Genomic DNA, 25,348 nt, shown 5'->3' on the forward strand with positions numbered 1-25,348 from the left:
CTTTTTACTCAATTTCCCTTAGCCCAAGAGCAGAATATAATTTAGGAAAGTTTATGGTTAAGAATTCATTTTATGTATGTCTATACTGTTTATTTATGGACTGAATATAGCCCTGGTTTCTGACTACTGGAGGAGAAGTTAGAGCAGATAAAGAATGGCAAAGCAGGATTGGCAGCAGCAGGTTGTAAAAACACTGGAGGATGCTGCCTAGCGTATTTCCTGGGAGTTCCCAGAGTCAAACTAGTTGCCTAGAACTAGCTAGAGTCAGGGTGCACATAGACTTTATGAGTTTTAAAATAAGGCAGATACTTAAAAACTAAAAATTCAGGTGGAAAGTCTATCTGGACAAAAACAGAATAGCCACCCAAAACGGAAGCCGGAAGCAGGCATCTACACTTCAGAATCAAGTCCTACTGGTAGACACAAGGAAGTGGTTGTGTTGCTTCAGCTAGAGAGTGTGTGTATGTGTGTGTGTGTTTGCGCAGTCACTTGGTCAGGTCCAACTCTTTGCAACCCCATAGACTGTAGTCCACCAGGTTTCTCTGTGCATGGCATTTCCCAGGCAAAAATACTGGAGTGGGTTGCCATTTCCTACTCCAGGGGATTTTCCCGACCCTGGGATTGAAACTGTGTCTCCTGCTGAGCCATTGGGGAAGCCCAACTAGAGGGTACAACCCTCAAAAATGATCCTAAAAAAGAACCTTGGCACAAAAATGTCATAATTACAACTTTAACATTTCTGCAATCGTTTTCTCAAAATCAAGAAGCCTATGAATGAGCTGAAGATTTCCCTCAAACTCTAGAAGCATACTGCAAACTTGGATTGTGGAGAGAAACCAGGAAACGTTTACAGCTACAGAATGAACTTGGTATTTCACCCCCGAGGATGGTTTTACTCACAGTCAGTGTTGAAACAAACACTGATTTTCGTGGACTAAAATGCAAAACTTCAGTAACTTTTAGAAAGAAACATGTGTGAAAGTATCTGCCTGCAATGCAGGAGCTGCAGGGAGACACGGTTTCGATCCCTGGGTGAGGAAGATCCCCTTGAATCCAGTATTCTTGCCTGGAGAATTTCACAGACAGAGGAGCCTGGCAGGCTACAGTCCACAGCTTTGCAAAGAGTTGGACACAACTGAAGTGACTTAGCACTGCAGCAAGCATGCACGCGCTTTAAGCCAAGCCCCCTGATTTTATTAGATGAGGCTCTAACTCACTTCTGTGAGTAAAAGCTAAAGTTCCTGGGGAACTTCTGGTGGAAAAGTATAAGACATTCTGCCCAAGGGAAAAGGAATATTTTAAAATATTTTCTTTTGTATCAGTATACTCACTTGCCCAGTGATTATCACTGTTTGTTTAACCACATAATTTGTTTTTTATGTACAAACATAAAAGGTGGGCTTCCCTGGTGGCTCAGATGGTAAAGAATCTGCCTACAATGCAGGAGACCTGGGTTGGATGCCTGGGTAGGAGAAGAGCCCCTAGAGAAGGGAAGGCAACCCACTCCAGTATTCTTGCCTGGAGAACCCCATGGACAGAGGAGCCTGACAGGCTATAGTCCTTGGGTCACAAAGAGTCAGACAAGACTGAGCAACTATCACTTTCACTTTTCAGATAAAAAGTACCTTTTCATATAAAAGTTACTCACCCCACTTTCCATGTAAACACACGGAGGCCTTGATTTTTCAAGGATAAGAAATGAATGGTGTCTCTTGCAGGATGTATGCATCATTCTTCAGTCATTCATTTGTATTCAGTCAACCTACATGAATTGTTTTTTCATTCTTTCTTTTTAACTTAACACAAAGTAAGCTCTTTACAAAATAAGTAGATTAGCTTTTACAAAAATATGTAAAACAAGATAACTAAAAAGCCATTTAGGTAACTGTGTCAGCCTGATAGTAATTTAGATAGCTTTTTGGATTTTTAATAAGCATTCATAATTGTTTGCTTGGTTTTAATAAGAATAACCTGGATCCATTTTAAGGAGACCATCAGATACATGTTGGCAGAATTTTAAGGACTGTTGGTTACTTTTACCATACTACAAGCTTGACGACTACCTTAGCCCTGATCTTTTAAGTATATTAAGAAACTGCTGTTCAAATGCTTTAAATTACTCTGTGTGGCACATAACTAGTTACTTTATTTAAACACTTATCATTAGTAATATTTTTAAAGCCAATGATTTACCATTTAAATAAAAAGTACTGGAATAGAGCTAGAACTATAAATATAAAGTTTATATAAAATATATGTATATTTAATATAAACATATAAACATAAAATATACATAAATATATATGTATATTTAATATGTATATGTAAATATAAATATAAATATTTACCATTTAAATAAGTACTGGAATAGAGCTAGAACTACAAATATAAAGTTTATATAAATATATATGTATATTTAATATAAACATGTATTTAATATGTATATGTAAATATAAATATAAACTAGAAAATATAAAGTGTTATACCAAAAAAACCTTTCTTTATAATATAAGAGCATTGCAGATTTCTAATTGTGTATCACTGAATATTTCTTAGCTTCATTTCTTTTATAAAATTAAAGGGCTTTATTATTCAGTTTAAAAAAGTCCCAGCTTTACAGAGACTTGCCTGTAAAGTAGACTGTTGCCACTATGGCATTTTCATTGCAGATCATATTATTTACCTATGCATTGCCAATTTAGTTATCTATTGACATCAGACAACATTTATCAAATGGGGACTCCAAAGCATCAAAGATACTGTCCTTGTAGTTGAGAAGTTTTAACCTAGTTGTAGATACAGGGCCATTACAATGTAAAGCAATCACTTCCAAGTACCATAGAAGAAAATATGTGACTCTGTGAGCTCCCTGGGGACAGACAGAACTTGCCTTATAAATCATCTAGTATCAGTTCAGTTCAGTTCAGTCGCTCAGTCATGTCCGGCTCTTTGTGACCCCATGAATCACAGCACGCCAGGCCTCCCTGTTCATCACCATCTCCTGGAGTTCACTCAGACTCATGTCCATCGAGTCCTTGATGCCATCCAGCCATCTCATCCTCGGTTGTCCCCTTCTCCTGCCCCCAATCCCTCCCAGCATCAGAGTCTTTTCCAATGAGTCAACTCTTCGCATGAGGTGGCCAAAGTACTGGAGTTTCAGCTTTAGCATCATTCCTTCCAAAGAAATCCCAGGGCTGATCTTCAGAATGGACTGGCTGGATCTCCTTGCAGTCCAAGGGACTCTCAAGAGTCTTCTCCAACATCACAGTTCAAAAGCATCAATTCTTCGGCGCTCAGCCTTCTTCACAGTCCAACTCTCACATCCATACATGACCACTGGAAAAACCATAGCCTTGACTAGACAGACCTTAGTCAGCAGAGTAATGTCTCTGCTTTTGAATATGCTATCTAGGTTGGTCATACATTTTCTTCCAAGGAGTAAGCGTCTTTTAATTTCATGGCTGCAGTCACCATCTGCAGTGCTTCTGGAGCCCAAAAAAATAAAGTCTGACACCGTTTCCGCTGTTTCCCCATCTATTTCCCATGAAGTGATGGGACCGGATGCCATAATCTTCGTTTTCTGAATGTTGAGCTTTAGGCCAACTTTTTCGCTCTCCTCTTTCACTTTCATCAAGAGGCTCTTTAGCTCCTCTTCACTTTCTACCATAAGGGTGGTGTCATCTGCATATCTGACGTGATTGATATTTCTCCCGGCAGTCTTGATTCCAGCTTGTGTTTCTTGCAGTCCAGCGTTTCTCATGATGTACTCTGCATATAAGTTAAATAAGCAGGGTGATAATATACAGCCTTGACGTACTCCTTTTCCTATTTGGAACCAGTCTGTTGTTCCATGTCCAGTTCTAACTGTTGCTTCCTGACCTGCATACAGATTTCTCAAGAAGCAGTTCAGGTGGTCTAGTATCCCATCTCTTTCAGAATTTTCCACAGTTTATTGTGATCCACACAGTCAAAGGCTTTGGCATCATCAATAAAGAGAAATAGATGTTTTTCTGGAACTCTCTTGATTTTTCCATGACCCAGTGGATGTTGGCAATTTGATCTCTGGTTCCTCTGCCTTTTCTAAATCCAGCTTGAACATCAGGGAGTTCACGGTTCACATATTGCTGAAGCCTGGCTTGGAGAATTTTGAGCATTACTTTACTAGCATGTGAGATGAGTGCAATTGTGTGGTAGTTTCAGCATTCTTTGGCATTGCCTTTCTTTGGGATTGGAATGAAAACTGACCTTTTCTAGTCCTGTGGCCACTGCTGAGTTTTCCAAATTTGCTGGCATATTGAGGGCAGCACTTTCACAGCATCATCTTTCAGGATTTGAAACAGCTCAATTGGAATTCCATCACCTCCATTAGCTTTGTTCGTAGTGATGCTATCTAAGGCCCACTTGACTTCACATTCCAAGATGTCTGGTTCTAGACTAGTGATCACATCATCATTACTATCTGGGTTGTAAAGATCTTTTTTGTACAGTTCTTCTGTGTATTCTTGCCACCTCTTCTTAATATCTTCTGCTTCTGTTAGGTCCATACCATTTCTGTCCTTTATCGAGCCCATCTTTGCATGAAATGTTCCCTTGTTATCTCTAATTTTCTTGAAGAGATCTCTAGTCTTTCCCATTCTGTTCTTTTATTCTATTTCTTTGCACTGATCACTGAAGAAGGCTTTCTTATCTCTTCTTGCTATTCTTTGGAACTCTGCATTTAGATGCCTATATCTTTCCTTTTCTCCTTGGCTTTTCGCCTCTCTTCTCTTCACAGCTATTTGTAAGGCCTCCCAAGACAGCCATTTTGCTTTTTTGCATTTCTTTTCCATGGGGATGGTCTTGATCCCTGTCTCCTGCACAATGTCACGAACCTACATCCATAGTTCATCAGGTACTCTATCTATCAGATCTAGGCCCTTAAATCTGTTTCTCACTTCCACTGTATAATCATAAGGGATTTGATTTAGGTTATACCTGAATGGTCTAGCAGTTTTCCCTACTTTCTTCAATTTAAGTCTGAATTTGGTAGTAAGGAGTTCATGATCTGAGCCACAGTCTGCTCCTGGTCTTGTTTTTGTTGACTGTATAGAGCTTCTCCATCTTTGGCTGCAAAGAATATAATCAATCTGATTTTGGTGTTGACCATCTGGTGATGTCCATGGGTAGAGTCTTCTCTTGTGTTGTTGGAAGAGGGTGTTTACTATGACCAGGCATTTTCCTGGCAAAATTTGCCCTGCTTCATTCCACATTCCAAGGCCAAATTTGCCTGTTACTCCAGGTGTTTCTTGACTCCCTACTTTTGCTTTCCAGTCCCCTATAATGAAAAGGACATCTTTTTTGGGTGTTAGTTCTAAAAGGTCTTGTAGGTCTTCATAGCACCATTCAACTTCAGCTTCTTCAGCATTACTGGTTGGGGCATAGACTTGGATAACTGTGATATTGAATGGTTTGCCTTGGAGACGAACAGAGATCATTCTGTTATTTTTGAGATTGCATCCAGGTACTGCATTTTGGACTCTTTTGTTGACCATGATGGCTACTCCATTTCTTCTGAGGGATTCCTGCCCGCAGTAATAGATATAATGGTCATCTGAGTTAAATTCACCCATTCCAGTCCGTTTTAGTTCGCTGATTCCTAGAATGTCGACGTTCACCCTTGCCATCTCTTGTTTGACGACTTCCAATTTGCCTTGATTCATGAACCTGACATTCCAGGTTCCTATGCAATATTGCTCTTTACAGCATCGGATCTTGCTTCTATCACCAGTCACATCCACAACTGGGTATTGTTTTTGCTTTGGCTCCATCCCTTTGTTCTTTCTGTAGTTATTTCTCCTCTGATCTCCAGTAGCATATGGAGCACCTAATGACCTGGGGAGTTCCTCTTTTGGTATCCTATCATTTTGCCTTTTCATACTGTTCATGGGGTTCTCAAGGCAAGAATACTGAAGTGGCTTGCCATTCCCTTCTCCAGTGGACCACATTCTGTCAGACCTGTCCACCTGACCCGCCCGTCTTGGGTTGCCCCGCTGGCATGGCTTGGTTTCATTGAGTTAGACAAGGCTGTGGTCCTAGTGTGATTAGATTGGCTAGTTTTCTATGAGTATGGTTTCAGTGTGTCTGCCCTCTGATGCCCTCTTGCAACACCTACCATCTTACTTGGGTTTCTCTTACCTTGGACATGGGGGTATCTCTTCATGGCTGCTCCAGCAAAGCACAGCCGCTGCTGAATTCATAATTCAATCAATAACTACTAATTGAAGTCTCCATATCAATTTATAGATACTTAACAGGTCTACTTTTGTCTATAAAATAACTTAGTAATTAATCCTTTTATTTTGTAAACATTTCATGCTGCCCTGTTTTAGGCAGCTACAGAAACTTAGACTTTTTGCTTTATACTGTTTTATATTTGTTTTTGATATGGTGTAAGTCAGCAAGTAATTTAACAGTATTTATTAAATGCTTGTTTAGGATTTTGAAGTACATTTTAATATATTTCATTAAGCTTCAGTCATTTAAAATATGCATATTCTACATATGCTAGACGAGCATATCATTTGTGTATTAATGAACATTTGTAGGCATCTCTCTGTGTAACTGAATACCTTAGTTTATGTGCATATCACCACTATGGATGCTCACACATTCAGGTCTCATTGAATGAGTGAGGGCACCCAGTGAAATGAGGGGCCTTCAGTCTCCTAATCCGTGCAGATTTTGATGCCTTTAGCAATTCCTTTCTTATAACTTCACTTCTCTAGTTGTTTTTTGTAGTTAGACACTTCCTGCTTTCTTTTTACACTCTCCCTTGATAATTTCTTCTACACCTGCACTGTCAAAATTACTTAATTTTTTCTCCCTTACACCAGTCTTGAATCTATCCCAATGTCCAACTAGCAAGGAAAACTCAACACATTTAAAAGGGAACTCAGCCATAAAGTAATAAAATATTAAGTGGAGTTAAAATCAGAAAGCCTATGTTCACACTCTATCTGCATAGTCTTAAAGCAGTCATTTAATCCATCTGAACGTTATCTGTAAAGTAAGAAAAAGTCTATCACAAAAGGCGACCGCTAGGATTAGACAAGTTAATGTGAAAATCTTTAGTCCTTAATCTTTTTGCTTTTGTTTTCCTCATCCTGCCTACAAACCATCCTTTTCTTCTGCCTCCTCCATTCCTGTTTGTAGTACTACCATTGTCTTCGTCGTGGAGGCACCATAAGCACTGAAGCCACTTCCTCAATATTCATATCTAATCAGTCTAAGCAAGACCCTCAGGTTCTCTCCATAATGTCTCTTGAATTCATTCTCTCCTTTGTAACAAAATCACCTGCCTTACAACCTTCCACTTAAGACTATTGCAGTATTCTAGCCTTGCAAATTTCATGGACAGAGGAGCCTGGCAGGCTTTAGTCCATGAGATCACAAAGAGTCGGACACAACTGAGTGACTAACATTTTCACTTCAGACTATTGCAACATCTAGTACAGTGTCTGTCTGTAGTGGGCACTCGGTATTCACCAGGCAGTCAGTGAAGACACCTAGTTTTCCCATATGCTCCCTTCCTACGCCAACCACTCTGTTAAAAACAACAAAAGCCTCTTGTACCAACTTGTTATCTTCCAAATTACATTCTAACTCTTCACCGACTTTCAGTGTCCTTCACTGTATTGTCTCCAAATTACCTTAAACCTTTTTCAAACTGCTTCAGAGTCAGCTAAACTATGCATGCCTCACTGCTTTTGGAGTATACCTGGTACACCATCACACAGATGGTTTTCTTTGTTTTGCTTCCTTCCCCCAGAATGCCTTACATCCCCAGCCCTTTGTGAGGGATTTTCTTGTCAATCCCATCAGCTGTAGTCACTGTTATTGTTTCTTCTTTTTGAATCTTCATAGCACTGAGTTGTATCTCTCTTATACTCTATAATTTTGCTTATACTTGACCTATTACTTTTTCACTTTGTTGGTTTATAAACTCAGTGAATATAGAGACTGTATCTTTTTAATCTTTGAGTCTTTTCTATTTTGTTCACTTGCTCAGCAGTCATCCATTAAGCTTCTACCGTAAGTCACCTTCTATACTATGTGCTAGTGGTAAGTAGGGCACTTGAGGAAGGGAGATGCTTTGATCTGAATTTTGAAGGACAGATAGACGTTAACTACACAAAGAATTAGAGGAAGGACTTTGCAGGCAGAGGCAACAGCAGCATGTGAAAGGGTATGTAAGTAGTATAATATATCTAGAGAACTCAGTAGTTTCACATGACAAGGGCCTGATCATTAATGGTCTTACAGGCTAGGCTGGGTAGTTTGAATTTTGCCCTTAAATCTATGGGACTCTTTGAAGCAAAGGTGTGGCAGATTTCAATATTATTTTATACAAAGCCCTAGAGAGTCTTTATTTCAGGATTTCAGGTTCAGACTAAAATGCAGATACCTCAAAGCAGTGAAGACATGCTCCCCAGTGCAGGTAGCATATATTCAGCTGTGAGAAGTTACCATCCTCCATGAGGTATTGATGATATTGTAAGTCTCATTAATCTGTCAGTATAGCTCTGTTCTCCCTCCTCCCTCCAGCAGTATTCCAGCTGGAATGATGTTTCCCCATGCACACAGTGTGGCCAGGTGATTGAATGAATTGCTTTACTTCTGTGACCCCAGAGAGCAGAGCCCTTGTCCTCTTAGTACCAGGGTTCTCTATCTCCAAGGCTCTAGGAATTTCATATAAAGAAGGGATCAACTGATTAATTCCCAGACAAAGAAAAGCTCTATGAAAGGATCATACTACTTAGAGTTTCCTGTGCCATTTCTGGTTCTTGCATTCCTTGAAGACCAGAGTAGAAGTGAGTAATTGTCCATTCATCAAACATGCAAACAATAAAAAAAACAAAGGTTAAAGTCAAAGAAAGAGATCCATCATGGAGTCAGAATGGCTCTTTCCCTCAACAGTTCCCACTGTCAATGTCCATTCCACAATGTTGTGGGAAAAGGCAGTGACGGCTTTCATCTGCTTCGTCAGATGGATCTTTCTGGGAGTGTGCACCATTGGTGCCAGTTTTCCAGTGTTTGGGATGTTGAGATTTGTCTTTGTTTCTCTTTGGGAAAAAAAAAAAAAAATTTTTTTTTAAATTCTTTTTCATTAAAGTAACATTGACTTATAATATGTTTCATGTGTACAACAGTATACTTCTACTTTTGTATACATTATAGCGTGCTCACCACCAAAAATGTAGTTTCCATCTGTCACCATACTGTTGGGCGCATGCTCAGTCATTCAGTCATATCTGACTTTGTGACCTCTTACACTGTAGCTGACCAAGCCCTTCTGTCCATGGAATTTTCCAGGCAGGAATACTGGAGTGGGCTGCCATTTCCTACTCCGGGAGACCTTCCTGACCCAGGGATCAAACCTGCATCTCCTGCATTGGAGATTTTTTACCACTGGAGTCACCATACAGTTGATCCTCCTTATCTTAAATTTCAAATTAATCTAAATCCTGTGCTACTGTAAGACAGGGCCAGAATTACTTTGAGCACGACCAGGTAAGGGCAGCAGAGAGCACATGAGCCCTTAGTTACTTTTTTCTGAGATCTTCACATAGCAGACCCCTACTTCTCCTTCAATTCTTAGCTTAAATATCTTCTCCAAAGGTCTTACGCAAGACCTCTCTTAAGTATCCCATGTTCCATTCCTTACCCAAAACCTTTCTTTATTCAGAGCACTTGTCAGTTTATATATTTTATTTTGTATTGTTTATTTTTGTGTCCAACTCCCTTGGAATTATAGGGTCAATGAGAGCAGGATTCCTGCCTTTTTCACTTCTGTATCCCTAGTTATGAAGCTATGGCAATAGTCCAACTGAGAGGTGATGGTGATTTTAACTAGGATAATAGCAGTGGTGATTAAATAGAATCATATTCTATTTATCATATATCAGGATATATTTTAGATATAGAGCCAAACAGACTTGCTGAAGAGTTGGATATTGGTAAGGAAGAGTGGAGGCATGATTTATTCCTGGGATTTTAACCTAAGCCACTAGTTAGATGGTGGTGCCATACACTGAGGTGGAAAACAAGAGGGGCAGGTTTAAAGGCAGGTGTGTTGGGTGAGTTAAATTTGAGAGGCCTATTACGTGTTCCAGTGAACATAGCAAGCAGGTAGTTAGATATTCAAGTGTGGGTATATCCAGTTAAGTGGAGTTAAGGTAAAGCCTGAAAATTTAATGTTGGAGTTTACTAGTATAATAAATATAGGTGTATATGTATGTGTGTGTATATACATATATATTTAAAACATATATTGCCAAAGGACCAAGTGAAATCACCTATTAATAGGGTTTATGGAAACAAGAGGGGAGCCAGAGACTGATTTCTGGGGCAATCCAACATTTAGAAGTCTGTCAGAGGAAAAAGAAGCTGCAAATAAAATCATGAAAGAGTAGCCAATAAGATGCAAGCCAGAAGCGTGTAGTTTCACTGACGTCCCCAAAAGAAACTATTACAATACTGGAGGATTGCTCCATATCTTTTAGTCAGAACAAATATATTATTATTAATAAAAGAGCTGTTATTCTTCCCTAGTGGCTCAGATGGTAAAGAATCCAGGCAGTACAGGAAACCTGGGTTTGATCCCTGGGTTGGGAATGGCAGCCTCTGGAGAAGGGAATGGCAACCCACTCCAGTATTCTTGCCTGGAGAATTCCACAGACAGAGGCTGGTGGGCAACAGTCCATGGTGTCTCACAGAGTCTGACATGACTGAGTGAGTAACACTTTCAGAGTTTAGCAGTTCCTTTATTGATTATATAAGAAACAAAATAGCATGTATCTTTAGCAGAAACGTCAAATATGGGCTATTACTTTTTTCATATGTAACTTTGTGTTCTCAACATTTTAAGGAAAGTCTGTTATTTTCTTTGTATATATTCTGTATTCCCATATAGGTTTAATTCCTGCTATGAATTAATTCTATCACGTTTTTGTACGTGGGACTTCAGAACATATGGTATTACAGGAGTGAAAGTAAAACGTGTCATCAAGGTTAATAACCGTATTCTGAGACTAAAATTTGAAGAGAAATTCCAAAAGTTTTTGGACAATGAACATATACATGATTCAGAGTAAGAAACTAACTTCCATAAGAAACATTTTACAACAGCCTGCTTTTATTTTGTAACAACAACAAAAAGTCTTTCTGGCTAAAAGTTTACAGTATTGAAAATATCTTTGTTAGTAAATAGTTCCTTTAATGCATCTTCCTGACTGGATGACCTCATGGTTTATCCACACTGAAGCTCTTTTTGAGACTGAGGAGGAGTGGAAATTTAAGAATGACACTGGAACATCCAGCGTAAATGGGAAATATCCTGGCTAGGGCATATGGTCATCCTACGCGTGGCTAGGCTCTTTTGAAATCAATTCTAAAACTTTTTTTGTCTTAATTATTCTTAAGGAGCTATCGAAAGATGCTGGAATGCCTTTTTTATGTTTTTGATCCTGAAATTACAGTGAAGAAAAAGCATCTGCTACAAATACTTGAAAAAGGATTCAAAGACAGTGAAACAAGCAAGGTAGCATAAAATGTTATTCAAAATAATGCTTTCTTCCTAATGAATAAAGCTCTGCCACTGATTAAGCATAGTTTGATTCTCAATCCTTTCATTTATATTTATAGCAAACTTCTACTGTTTCACAAAAAAGTTAGTGCTATCCTGAAAAGTACAGTCCCTCAGTACTCAAGAGGGATTGGTTCCAGGACCTCCCACAAATACTGAAATCCAAGGATGCTCAAGTCCCTTATATGAAATGGCATTCTGTTGGCACATAGCCTATGTACTTCCTTCTGTATATTTTAAATCATCTCTAGATTACTTATAATACCTAATATAATATAAATGCTATGTAAAGGATTGTAAATACAATATAAATTCTGTGTAAATAATTGTGGAAGCAGGGCAAACTCAAGTTTTGCTTTTTGGAACTTTCTGAAATTCTTTTTTTTTTTCCCCAAGTATTTTCAATCTACAGTTGGTTGAATCATGAATTATTTTACCTTTATGATTGCCTATTTAATCTTTCTAGGCATCTTACATTTTATATTGTGATCCTTTTGTGAATGATCTTGAAATCCACTTCTTTAATCTGTTTTCAACACTCCAAGATCTTCTCCATCTTGAAAAAATTCATTCACTTAACGCTGCTGTGCTTTCTGTCATTCTGTTTTTCTCTTTACTTTTACTACCACCATTTCTTTATTCTCTATTTCATCTTCCCCACCTTGATACTGTTTTATCTTTGATCACTCATGAGCTCCAAAACATCCAATCAACTTTTCTCAGTCCTCCACCCACTTGATGAGACAGCTAGCTGTAGTACACAGGTATAGAGCAGTATTTCCTAATCCTTTTCTCATCATGGCACACATAACCTGAAAATATTGCTGCATTTGAATCCTGTCTTTCCTACTCACCAGCTGGATGACTTCACCTCTCTGTGCTCATTTGATCCATTCTGGCAAATGAGGGTAATCCTTCACAGAGTGGTGAGGATTTAGTAAGATATACACGATAAAGTTCTTGGATACTTGTTCATAGCATCGTTACATTGTGAGTGTACTAATGCCAATGAATTGTACACTTAAAAATGGTAGCTTTTACCTTATTTTTTTTAACCTCAGTAAAATAAAGATAGTATAGAAAAACCCAAACAAACTTTTTGGCCAACCCAGTAATTTCAATGGAGAAGGCAATGGCAACCCACTCCAGTACTCTTGCCTGGAAAATCCCATGGATGAAGGAGCCTGGTAGGCTGCAGTCCATGGGGTTGCTAAGAGTCAGACTGAGTGACTTCACTTTCACTGTTCACTTTCATGCATTGGAGAAGGAAATGGCAACCCACTCCAGTATTCTTGCCTGGAGAATCCCAAGGATGGCAGAGTCTGGTGGGCTGCTGTCTGTGGGGTCGCACAGAGTTGGACACGACTGAAGTGACTTAGCAACAGTAATTTCAAAACTCCGAGATAGTGACAAGGAGGAGCAGACCTGAGTCTAAATCATGACTTTACAATTTCTGCTTCAGTCTTAGATAGATTATATAATCTCTCTTAGCTCTAGTTGTTTTTAACTGATAAAAACAGATTTTTGTTTCTATTTTTTAAGAGCTGCTTTCACAGCAAGTAATATGAATATTCCTGATAAAATACTTTTAAAGAAATAACTCTAGTCACAATGCAAGCTAAAATTTCCATACATTAGTACAATCAGATATATCTGGAAAATAATGTAGACTATTAGACCAATTATTAGACTGTTTATTTAAATAAGAATAATCAGTGTGATATCCACTGAATATTACATTTCATAGATCTATTTGCATATACATTTAAAATACATTACATGAACGGTTTCATGGAATGAAGTTGTCCTGAAGATTATCTACTTCTTTTCAGTGAGTGACCTGAAGGTTCCTTGCCCAGACACGTGAACATAAAATGATAAACCATCTGTAGTAAAGTTAAAGTATTGTCAGTTTTATAAAAATTCTCAGACTTTGCTTTTTCTTTATAGCTGCCTCTCAGAAAAGAAGCTGTCATTCTTGCTAATAGCCTAAGTATATGTGAGTGTCCCAGACTTGAATTACTACAGCAAAAGTACAAGGATGAGAAGAAAAACTCTCTTGAGCATGAGCTCTTCAGACATGGTATTATAGATATCCAGAGTTTCTGAACTTTTAAGCTCTAAGCCTTCAAATTCATTAATTACTTTCATAACATTTTTGATGCTTGGTTTGATCAACCTGGGAAGTTTTCTGAAACCCCCTTTGTTTAGTGTCTACCAGTGAGGTAATACATGACTTTCTGATCTACTACTTGAGTCAGTCTGTCAACAAATATTTACTGAATGATTATTATCAGCAACATCAATAGGATGAGATTCATTTGTTACTCATATTTAATTTCTCTTATATGAAATAAACACTTCTCACAATCTGCTTTTGTTCATTCAGATGTGTCCTAAAAATATCTATATGTTATACACACTCACCATACAAACCCCAAATTCACTGGAAAGAGAAAAGAGAACTCTACCCATTTAGGTAATCACCATATAAAGCACTCAGGAAGTCAGGTCTTATTTGTCCTTAATTAACAAAATATAAGATGGTAAGAAAACCTGGTTGTAAATCTAAAATTGGCAAAAGAACTTTTCCCAGTCTCAGGGTCTTATTTCCAATCAAGTGGCCAAAGTATTGGAGCTTCAGCTTTTCAGTCCTTCCAATGAGTATTCACAGTTGATTTCTTTTAGGACTGACTCGTTTGATCTTGCAGTTCAAGGGACAGAACAGTTAGGTTCTCCTGATTTGCATTTCATAGCTTGTACATAGTTTTAAGAAGTATGTGAATACTTTATGCATAGTAATTACAAGTTACTTCACAGGATTCAGTGACTCCTAGAGATTCCTAGAAGTTGGTGAATTTCAAGGTTCCTTAATAACTTAAGGGAAAAGAAATGTTCACCATTCAGTAGAGTGCTATGTGCTAGACACTGATGATACCGAGATGAATTTTTACCCAGTTAACAAGAACAACAAATTTCTTAAATTACTTCATGAAAATATTGTTAAATATTGCCTTATTTCCTTCTTTCTTGTCTGTGAAGCTTTGCTTGATATAGTCAGAGGAATCCTCTTTTATAACTATTTTATTTATTCAACAAATATTTATTGAGCTCCTCTATTTTGGATCAAGCAGTGTGCTATGTGTATATGGATAGCTAGGATCCCTACCTTTACAGAATATACAGTCAAGTCTGGGGCCAGTAAGGAAGGTAAAATTGTAAAATTGTTAAGATGAATTCGTGTTAAAATGTTTTGTTTTTTCATACTAGGCATCCTCATGATTACAAAGGTTTTCCTTGGCCAGAGTGTTCAAGCTCGTGATCAGGACTCCATCAGTCAAGCCAACTACCCAATGATTAATTCAGTGTTCATTCCTCGAAAATATTTACTAAGTATGTCTGCCATGAAATAAATCTTTTTTCATCTTTCTGACTATAGAATATTTTCATTTAATAAAGATGCTTATAATTTAACCTCTGTCTAACAAAGTTTATTAGCTTCTCTATAAAACCATGTTCCTAGCCACTAATGAGCTTCTGTATTTCTGTTCCCTACTTCAATGATAGTTATATATTTCTGTGCATAGATATTTTATTTTGTAAAAGTTTCTTTTATATTTTATACACACACATATGTGTAATATATTGTATGTATTTCAAAAGATAGAACCCACCCAACTTTTAACAACAAAGGTTTTAGAGTAATATATTTATCAAAAACTATATGGTCAAATTCTGATTAGAAAAGTGAAAAAGTAAGAAAAAGAAAAGGATATGAATAAAACTAAACCCTACTAGTCTGTGTAGTGAAAGGGTGACTAGTCTTGATATAATTAAGAAATTATCGAGGATGGTAGGAAGATAGAAAAAAACCTCAATAACATGATATTTTGAGTTGTTTATTAACCTGTGTAAGGGTGAAAAGTGTATGTTATGTTTCACTTTGAAGAGTGTTTATTTATTTTGCTTGTTTTTATTTTTATTTTATCCTAGATTCTATCATGGGACAAAGAAACTGTGATTGCAGTGTTCGGCAGTGCAAGTGGTTTGTCTTCGATCATGACCTTGTTTTGCCTGAATACATCGTGGAATTTGAGTATATTACAGTGGTATGAATGCATTTTTTAAAACTGGAATTCCTTAAATGAGAACAGAACAGTAATTTGAAGCCTAATAATATTATGTCGAGTTTATGCTATATTATATGTACAGGCATACCTCATATATTATGGGTTCAGTTTCAGACCCTGCAATAAAGTGAATATTGCAATAAAATTAGTCACACTAATTTTTGGTTTCCCAGTGCACGTAAAACTTATCTTTATACTGACTATAGTCTATAAAGTATGAAATGTCTAAAAAATATACATACCTTCATAAAACAGTAGACTTTATTGCTAAAAAATGTGAATCATCATCTGAGCCCAGTGAGTCATAACCTTTTAGCTGGTAGAGGATCTTGGCTCCATGTTGATGGCTGCTGACTGATCAGGTGGTAGTTGCTGAAGATAACTGGTGGCTATGACAATTTCTTAAAATAAGGTATCAATGAAGTTTGCTGCATGTATTGTCTTTTCCTTTCATGAATGACCTATCTGTAGCATTGCAGTGCTGTTTGATAGCATTTTACCCACAGAACTTTTTTCAGAATTGGAGTCAGTCCTCTCAAATCCTTCCACTGCTTTATCAACTAAGTTTATGAAGTATCCTAAATCCTTTGTTGTCACTTCAACAATCTTCACAGCATCTTCACCAGGAGTGGAAACCATTTTCTTTGCTCATCTGTAAGAAGAAGCTCCTCATCTGTAAGGTTTTATTGTGAGACTGTAGGATTTCAGTCACATCTTTGGGCTCTATGTCTAGTTCTGTTGCTGTTTCCACTATAACTGCAAATGCTTCCTCCACTGACGTCTTGAAAGAAAGAAAGTGAAGTCTCTCAGTCGTGTCTGACTCTTTGCAACCCCATGGACTATATAGCCTACCAGGCTCCTCCGTCCATGGGATTTTCCAGGCAAGAGTACAGGAGTGGGTTGCTATTTCCTTCTCCAGGGGATCTTCCTGACCCGGGGATCGAACCCAGGTCTCCCACATTGTAGGCAGATGTTTTACCATCTGAGCCACCAGGGAAGTCTTAACTTCTTTCAAATTCCTGTTAATGTTGATATTTTGAACTCATTCTATGAATCATGTATGTTCTTAATGACATACAGAATGGTAAATCCTTTCAAAAAAGTTTTCAACTTCCTTTGCTCAGATAACCTCAGGAAAATCTGTATCTATGGCAGCTATTGTTTTTGTTCAGTCGCTCAGTCGTGTCCGATTCTTGCAACTCCATGGACTGTAGTGTGCCAGGCTTCCCTGTCCTTCACCATCTCCTGGAGCTTGCTCAACCTCATGTCCATTGAGTCAGTGAAGCCATCCAACCATCTTGTCCTCTGTCGTCCCCTTCTCCTCCTGCCTTCAATCTTTCTCAGCATCAGGGTCTTTTCTAATGAATCAGCTCTTCACATTAGGTGGCCAAAGTATTGGAGTTTCAGCTTCAGCATCAGTCCTTCCAATGAATATTCAGGACTGATTTCCTTTAGGATAGACTAGTTTGATTGTCTTGCAGTCCAAGGAACTCTCCAACACCACAGTTCAAAAGCATCAATTCTTCTGTGCTCAGCTTTCTTTATAGTCCAGCTCTCACATCCATACATGACTATTGGAAAACCATAGCTTTGATTAGATGGACCTTTGTAATCAAAGTGATGTCTCTGGTTTTTAATACACTGTCTGGGTTTGTCATAGCTTTTCTTTCAAGGAGCAAGCATCTTTCAATTTCATGGCTGCAGTCACCATCTGCAGTGATTTTGGAGCCCAAAAAAATAAAGTCTGTCACTGTTTCCACATCTCTTTGCCATGAAGTGATGGGACCAGATGTCATGAGTTTTTTGAATGTTGTTTTAAGCCGGCTGTTTTCACTGTCCTCTTTCACCTTCATCAAGAGGCTCTTTAGTTCCACTTTGCTTTCTGCCATAAGGGTGGTTTCATCTGCATATTTGAGGTTATTGATATTTCTCCTGGCACTCTTGATTCCAGCTTGTGCTTTATCCAGCCTGGCATTTCTCATGATGCACTCTTCATATAAGTTAAATAAGTAGGGTGACAGTATATAGCCTTGACGTACTCAATTTAGAACCAGTCTGTTGTTCTGTGCCTGGTTCTAACTGTTGCTTCTTGACCTGCATACAGGTATCATAGGAGGCAGGTCAGGTGGCCTGAAATTCCCATCTCTTGAAGAATTTTCCACATTTTGTTGTGACCCACACAGTCAAAGTCTTTAGCATAGTCAATGAAGCAGAAGTAGATGTTTTTCTGGAATCCTCTTGATTTTTCTATGATCCAGTAGATACTGGGAATTTGATCTCTGGTTCCTCTGCCTTTTCTAAGTCCATTTGAACATGTGGAAGTTCTCAGTTCACGTACTGTTGAAGCCTAGCTTGAAGAATATTGAGCATTACTTTGCTAGCAAGTGAAATGAGTGCAGTTGTGCAGTAGTTTGTACATTCTTTGGCACTGCCCTTCTTTGGGATTGGAATGAAAAACTGGCAACTATAGCCTTATGGAATGCATTTCTTAAATAATAAGACTTGAAAGTAGAAATTAGTCCTTGATCCATGGGCTGCAGAAGAAATGTTATGTTAGTAAGCATGAAAGCAATGTAAATCTCATTGCACATCTCCATCAGAGCTCTTGGGTAACCGGGTTCATTGTCAATGCTGCTGCTGGTCGCTTCAGTCATGTCTGACTCTGTGCGACCCCATAGACAGCAGCCCACCAGGCTCCCCCGTCCCTGGGATTTTCAAGGCAAGAACACTGGAGTGGGTTGCCATTTCCTTCTCCAATGCATGAAAGTGAAAAGTGAAAGTGAAGTCACTCAGTCATGTCCAACTTGTAGCGACCCCATGGACTGCAGCCTACCAGGCTCCTCCGTCCATGGGATTTTCCAGGCAAGAGTACTGGAGTGGGGTGAGGTTCATTGTCAATAGGCAGTAGTATTTTAAAAGAAATCCTTTTTTTTTTTTTTTTTTTCTCTGAGCAGTAGGTCTAGACAGGGGTCTTAAAATATTCAGCAAACCATGTTGTAAACAAATGTGCTGTCATCCAGGCTTTTTTGGTCCCATTTATAGATCACAGGTAGAGTAGATTTAGCGTAATTCTTAAGTGCCGTAGGGTGTCCAGAATGGTAAATGAGCATTAGCTTCAACTAAAAGAGCCCCTAACAAGAGTCAGCTTCACCTTTGAATCTCTAAAGCTGAGCACTGACTTCAGTGCTATGAAAATCCTAGATGGCATCTTCTTTTAATAGAAAATCCTAGATGGTATCTTCTAATAGAGTGCTGTTTAATCTATATTGAAAATCTATGTGTTAGTGTAGTTACCATCATTAGTGACCTTAGCTAGATATTCTGGATATCTTGCTGCAGCTTCTACATCAGCACTTGCTGATTCACTTTGCTCTTCTATGTTATGGAGATCTCTTCTTTCCTTAAACTTCATGAACCAGGCTCAGCTAGCTTCAAACTTTTCTTCTGCAACTTTCCCACCTCTCTCAGCCTTCATAGAATTGAAGCGAGTTAGGACTTTTCTGTGGTTTAGGCTTTGACTTAAGGGAATATTGTGACTGATTTGATCTTCCATCCAGAGCACAAAATCATTTTTCATATCAGTAATAAGACTGTTTCAGTTTTTTTACATTCATATGTTCACTGGAGTAGTACTTTTAATTTTCTTCAAAACTTCTCCTTGGCATTCAAAACTTGACTGGAGCAAGAGGCATAGCTTTCAGCCTGTCTCAGTGTTCAACATGCCTTCTTCACTAAACTCAGTCATTCTAGCTTTTGATTTAAAGTGAGAGGTATGTGACTTTTCCTTTCACTTGAACAGTGAGAAGCCATTCTAAGGTTATTAATTGCCTAAATTTTAAGATTGTTCTATCTCAGGGAATAGGGAGACACAAAGAGAGGAAGAGAGGCAGGGAAATGGCTGGTCAATGGAGTAGTCCAAACACAGTTCACTGTCTTATATGAGCATGGTTTGTGGCAACCCAAAACCATTACAATAGTAACATCACAGATCACCATAACAAATATAATCTTAGTGAAAAACTTTGAAATATTATGAGGATTACCAGATGTGACAGAGACATGAAGTGAACAAATGCTGTTGGAAAATAGCACCAATAGACTTGATTGATGCCTTCAATTTGTTAGAAACCCAATAAAGCAAAATGCAACAAAATGAGGTATGCCTATATATAAATGTAAAATGATTATTCTGTGAGGGATATAATTTTCAAAGAAAATCATTATGACACCTAAATTTTTTATTTTGAAAATATATTACATGAGTAGTATATAGCTGTAGTCTCACTAGAAAAGATTCAAACTTATTGCAGAATATAGAATACACATGAAAATCTGCTCTCACCTCAATCCTATCCCACTCCCTTTCATTAAGGCATCCACTGTTAATAGCTTTGTGGGTTTGCTTTCAATCTTTTTTACTCTTTTGAAATATTATCTTTATTATTAAAATTATTGTAATATATATAGATCCTTATATTCTGTTCCATTGATCTCTTGGTCTAATCTTGGACCCCTACCATCTTGTTTTGGTTATTACAACTGGATGATATGTTTGGATATGTGACAAGGCAAATTCTCTTCCACTTATTTTTTAAAAAATTTCTTGGCTATTCTTGAACATGAGGAGGGCATGGAAACCCACTCCAGTATTCTTGCTTGCAAAATCCCATGGACAGAGGAGCCTGGCGGGCTATGGTCCATTGGGTTGCAGAGTCAGACATGACTGAAGTGACTTAGCATGCACGCACACATTCTTGAATATTTTCACTTTCAAATTAAATTTTCAAACAGCTTATTACTAGGATTTGATTGTAAGTGTATTGAATTTAAATTTAATTTGGGGTGAACTGACTTCTTTGTAGTATTGGGCCTCTCATCCAGGAACATGATACATTATTCCATTTACTCAAGTCCTCTCCCATATTTTCCTTTATATGGGTCTTAAGCATTTTTTATATTTCTTGTATGGTTCTGGGCATTTATATTTTATGTTGTTATGAAGAGTATTCTATCAGTCAAATATACTCTCAGCAAAAGACACAGAAACCCAAACAAACAGAAAACAAAATAACTGAAATAACAAGAAGTGGAGAGGCCAAGTCCCTGCTATTGTGGCTGACTTCACTACAAAGTGATGTCAGCAAAGACAAGAGCTCCATCATCCTGCTTGCCCCTTTATGAGCTGTTTTAATCTGAAGATCAAATGTTTGTTTTAACTCTGGGAAGTTTCCTTTTCTTAATTCCTTTATCATTACTTCTGTTCTCTGTTAAGCCCTCTCGAACTCCTATTTGGTAAACATTGAACATTCTGAACTGTTCCCCCCAGCAATGTATTTTAATTTTTTTTCTCTGTATTTTACATTTCCGTCTTTAAATTCTTGTGAAAGATGCTCTCTATATTAGCTTCCACAGTGTTAATTTGATTTGCTGTAGTATCCATTTGGTTTCTCAGGACATTTATTGAATATTTCATACTTCGCTAATTGTTTTTATGGTGACTTTGAAGCATTTACCCTATTTTTTCTATAGCCGTCTATTCTTTTATAGATGTTTTGCTCTCCTAGATTTTAAAAAGAATTCTCTTATGGACCATTTTGGTTTTTTGTAGAGCCATTTCTGTTTGTTCACGTTGTTTTTGCCCAGTCATCCACAATTCTTATGATAACTTAATCGCCTAATAATTACCTAGAGCTTCCTCCTGCTGCTTTACTTGTTCACTCTAAACATCAAGTTTCTTGGAATCTGCTCTTTGAAGTGGTCATCTCCTGCATATATTTTGGCTGCAGGTTACATTTCTGCTTCTTGTCAGTTCAGTCCCTTCTAATTTGTATCTCACAACTTTTAAGTCTTTTGTTGGTGCCCTCTCCACTGTTATAAAATATTTTTAAAATGTCTTTTAAGGAATTTTCAGGAGGAGGGGATGAACACACCCATTCTTAGTCCACAATTTTAATCTATTCTCATAGATTTCCTAATGTGGTACAGATCATCATAGATATTACTATATAATGGAAAAAGTTTTAATTCATCTTTCCTACATAGCTTATTTTTCAAAATGATAAATACAGCAACCAAATTTTCAATGTTTTTAATAAATTTTTTAGGTCAAGGCTCACTCTTTATTTTCTTCATTCAACAATGTTATTCTAGAAGAAAGCAAAAAAAATTCAGAAGGATCAGTATTGTCTCAGGATTTGAAATTTGATGATGAAGTTATAAAAATGGATCCCAGGATCAAGCCCAGACCAAAACTTATTAGTTTGGATGATAAAACGATACTTTCCCTTGCCAAGACTAGTGTTTATGGTCATATTGTGGTGAGTATTATGAGGAAATTCTATTGAGATATTAAGCTTCCTTCTATATCTTGACTCTCAGTCTGTCCATTTCAAATCTGCTACCATTCTATCCAGACTCCCTTTATTGCCAACCTAGATACTTCCACGGGGCTGTTAACACAATTTCAGAAGGCACCATGCACATGATATTCTATTAATGTGCTCTTTGGATGCCATTCAGTATATAGCTAAGTATAACTCAATACAAGGGGTGTGTGCGTGCGTGTGTGTGCGTGTGTGTGTGTGTGCGTGTGTGTGTGTGTGTGTGTGTGTGTGTGTGTTGGGGTAGGGGTGCATGCCTACTAGAGCTATGCAACAGCTTTTGTCCTACTTCCGCTTCAAGGCCACAACCCATTCTCCATACTGAAGCCAGAGTAGTCTTTTCAAGTGCAAATCTGATTTGTCATCCCTTACCACTCCTATATGAAATGCACAGATGCTTTTCATTCTTTTAAAAATAAAACCAAAGTCCTTAATATGGCCTGTAAGGTTTTAGATGACCTGGTCCCAGGCCTGTCTTTTCAGACTCTTCTCATATTACCCTCCCTGTAGCAATCTGTAGTCAGCCTCCTTTTTGTTTCCTAAATGTATCCTTTGCAGCCGCACAGTCTCCACACTAGCTACTTCATCTGCACAGAATGCTTTCACATGACCCTGTTTCTCCTACTTAGCTCCCACACATTTTAGATCTATACTTAAGCATTTAGTCCTTCTCTTACCTCTAGGTCTAATTAAGAATCTAAGTAAGAGTCCTTTGTCATGTGTCTGTATCCTTCCTAAACTATAAATTCCACAGGGACAGAGGCTATGGCTGTTCTTAGTCATTTATATTCCCAGCATGAGGGTAACAGTGTAAGACTGTGCAGTGTGCATTGCACAGAAGGGCCACATCCAAGGGGCAACTTTTAAATATACAGTAGTATATTTACTACAACAACTTTCTGATGACTGGTGGTGGAATTTCTTTTACTAACAAAATCAGTCTATTGTGACAGTTTTCTAAAAGCTGGAAATAAAGGTGTCTTGAGGTAAGGATGCCTTTTATGATTTACTTATAAATACTGTGTGGGCCAGCATCAACTTTGCCATTATCTAGCACAATACCTAGCACATATGAGATACTCATTGAATATTTGTTCTAAAACAGAATGTCTGAGTGGTTCTTATAGAAAAAGTGAGTTGTCTGCTTGAACCTAAAGAAGTAGTAAACAAATTGATATTAATTGATAAATGATTACAATACTTAAGACAAGGTATTCTTACTTGACATATCTTTCTATGCATTTACTGAAAACTGAGGTACAGATAAAAATTCGGAAATTATTTTTATCTTGAAAGTCAATTACTTGGCTCCATTTTGACATTGTTAAATCCATTGTTTATGATGACAGTTTTTTTCCAAATGATTATGTGAAGCAGAAAGAGAATGCAAAACATATATTGTAAAATAATACAGTTTTCAGTCTGCTTCTAAAAATATTCAAAACATCTTTTTAAGATAGTTTATGAAATTGCTATGGTAAAACTGTATTAGCATCATCCACCAAATCTTCAAGTCTAGACTAAGTCTACTTTAGAGAATTATTATTAGAGATGAAGTAAAACTTTATAGCATGATAGCAATATCACCATCTTTATCATAAATATGCAATATACTTAATATAGGAACAATCTTCCAGCTGACAGTTTGGAGAAATTGTTTCTGAACTATAATGTCAAGATTTCATATTTGAGTAATACATTTTTTATAATAAAGCCTCAATTAGAAAGGTTTAATAAATCAGTGTTCTGATAGGATTGAGCTTCCGAAACATGTATTCCTATAGATTTAAAGAGATTAAATTAAAGTAAAAAAATAGCACCAGAAGGTAGGTCTTTTTTATTATCTTTGATTTTTAAGATAAGAACCAGAAAGGAGAAGAATTTAAGACTTTGGAATATCTTGGCCAGTGTGACCTCCACCTGACTATTAATTTGGTCAATACTCATAACATAAGAATTTAAGAATTCATCTTAAATTTGTCTATAAAAGCCAGAAAATTTTCTACAGTTTCCAGTAAGAATTCTAGATATTAGAAGAAGGATATTTAGACATCACATCCTTTATTCTCCTTTATTTGTGCCATTACTGTAAGAGAAAGTGAAGGTACATATGTATTATTTTCTTTTCAGTTATCCCCACTAGATTGAGTTTTATGAAGACATCCATAAAAATAAATATATAGAAATGAAAAGCCCAGAGTAATATAATTTTATATTCTCTTACAGCACAATTAAATACTAAAAAGTAGAGTTGTTAGTTATAAGTCTGGCTTTTGCACTGATTTATTCATCTAGCATTTACTGAGAATTTGCTATATTTTAGCCATTGAAGCAAGTATTAGGTGTTCAATGAATAAGTTTTCTTCCCTGCTCCAAGGATACTATTTTAGTGAAGGAGACAGATACACAAACAAATACAAGACATTTAGAGCTGCTGGGAGAGGTCCACAGAGAGAGGTGGGTTTGTGTGAATTTCTGAAGGATATGGAAGATTTCATTGTTTTTGTCTTCCATGCAGAGGCATACTTTATCTGTAAGCACATGGTTTTGAAAGACCAAGTGTCTTATCTAGGGTGCGTGATGGTGGGAATATAGGTGTAGGTTAGAATACAAAGACACATGAGACTGTGACTGAAGAATGAGAGGTTATAGCCACATTAGGACTCTTTGCGACCCTATGGACTAGCCTGCCGGGCTACTCTGTCCAAGGAATTCTCCAGGCAATACTGGATTGGGTTGCCATGCCCTCCTCCACGGGATCTTCCCCACCCAGCAATCAAACTCATGTCTCTTATGTCTCCTGCATTAGCAGGTGGGTTCTTTACCACTAGTGCCGCCTGGGAAGCCCATGCAGATATCAGAGTCTCCCCTAAATATAAAAATATAGTAACATTCATTTTCATATAGCCTAGGATCAAATGGGCAGGGAAAATCTGGGCCAATTTGTGGTACAGAGACTTAGACAGTCTCTCAACTCCTTCTTTGACATTGTATCATCTTTGACATTGTATCCTCCCACTTTAACACCCTCAGCCTTTCTTCCTTAGGCCAGGGCCCTCATTTGGTTCCCTGTAATCAGGTTATATCCAGCCATCCTCTCTCCTGTGAGGCAACCTAGCCAATACCCAAAATCTTTAGGGCCTGCATTGTTCACCAGCTAGCCTGAGAAATAGAACTGCCCTAATGAATATAACAACAAAATATTTAATCATCTT

The 25,348-nt window shown here is 37.6% G+C and overlaps 1 protein-coding gene across 11 annotated transcripts in view; it reads left to right on the forward strand.

The window, feature by feature from the left end:
• Positions 1-25,348, forward strand: part of LRRC9 (leucine rich repeat containing 9) — a 140,271-nt gene that overhangs the window by 36,482 nt on the left and 78,441 nt on the right. For 7 of the 11 annotated variants that reach the window (XM_060418113.1, XM_004011042.6, XM_060418115.1 and 4 more), the window contains 6 exons: positions 10,952-11,128; positions 11,461-11,578; positions 13,574-13,706; positions 14,894-15,016; positions 15,617-15,732; positions 21,858-22,070. In XM_060418113.1, coding sequence (XP_060274096.1) covers positions 10,952-11,128; positions 11,461-11,578; positions 13,574-13,706; positions 14,894-15,016; positions 15,617-15,732; positions 21,858-22,070 — 880 coding nt within the window. The remainder of the gene's footprint in view (positions 1-10,951; positions 11,129-11,460; positions 11,579-13,573; positions 13,707-14,893; positions 15,017-15,616; positions 15,733-21,857; positions 22,071-25,348) is intronic. The other 4 variants (XM_060418117.1, XM_060418120.1, XM_060418122.1 and 1 more) reach the window with 1 other exon arrangement.

Source organism: Ovis aries, chromosome 7 (genome assembly GCF_016772045.2).
Source record: "Ovis aries strain OAR_USU_Benz2616 breed Rambouillet chromosome 7, ARS-UI_Ramb_v3.0, whole genome shotgun sequence".
Classification (NCBI taxonomy): Eukaryota; Metazoa; Chordata; class Mammalia; order Artiodactyla; family Bovidae; genus Ovis; species Ovis aries.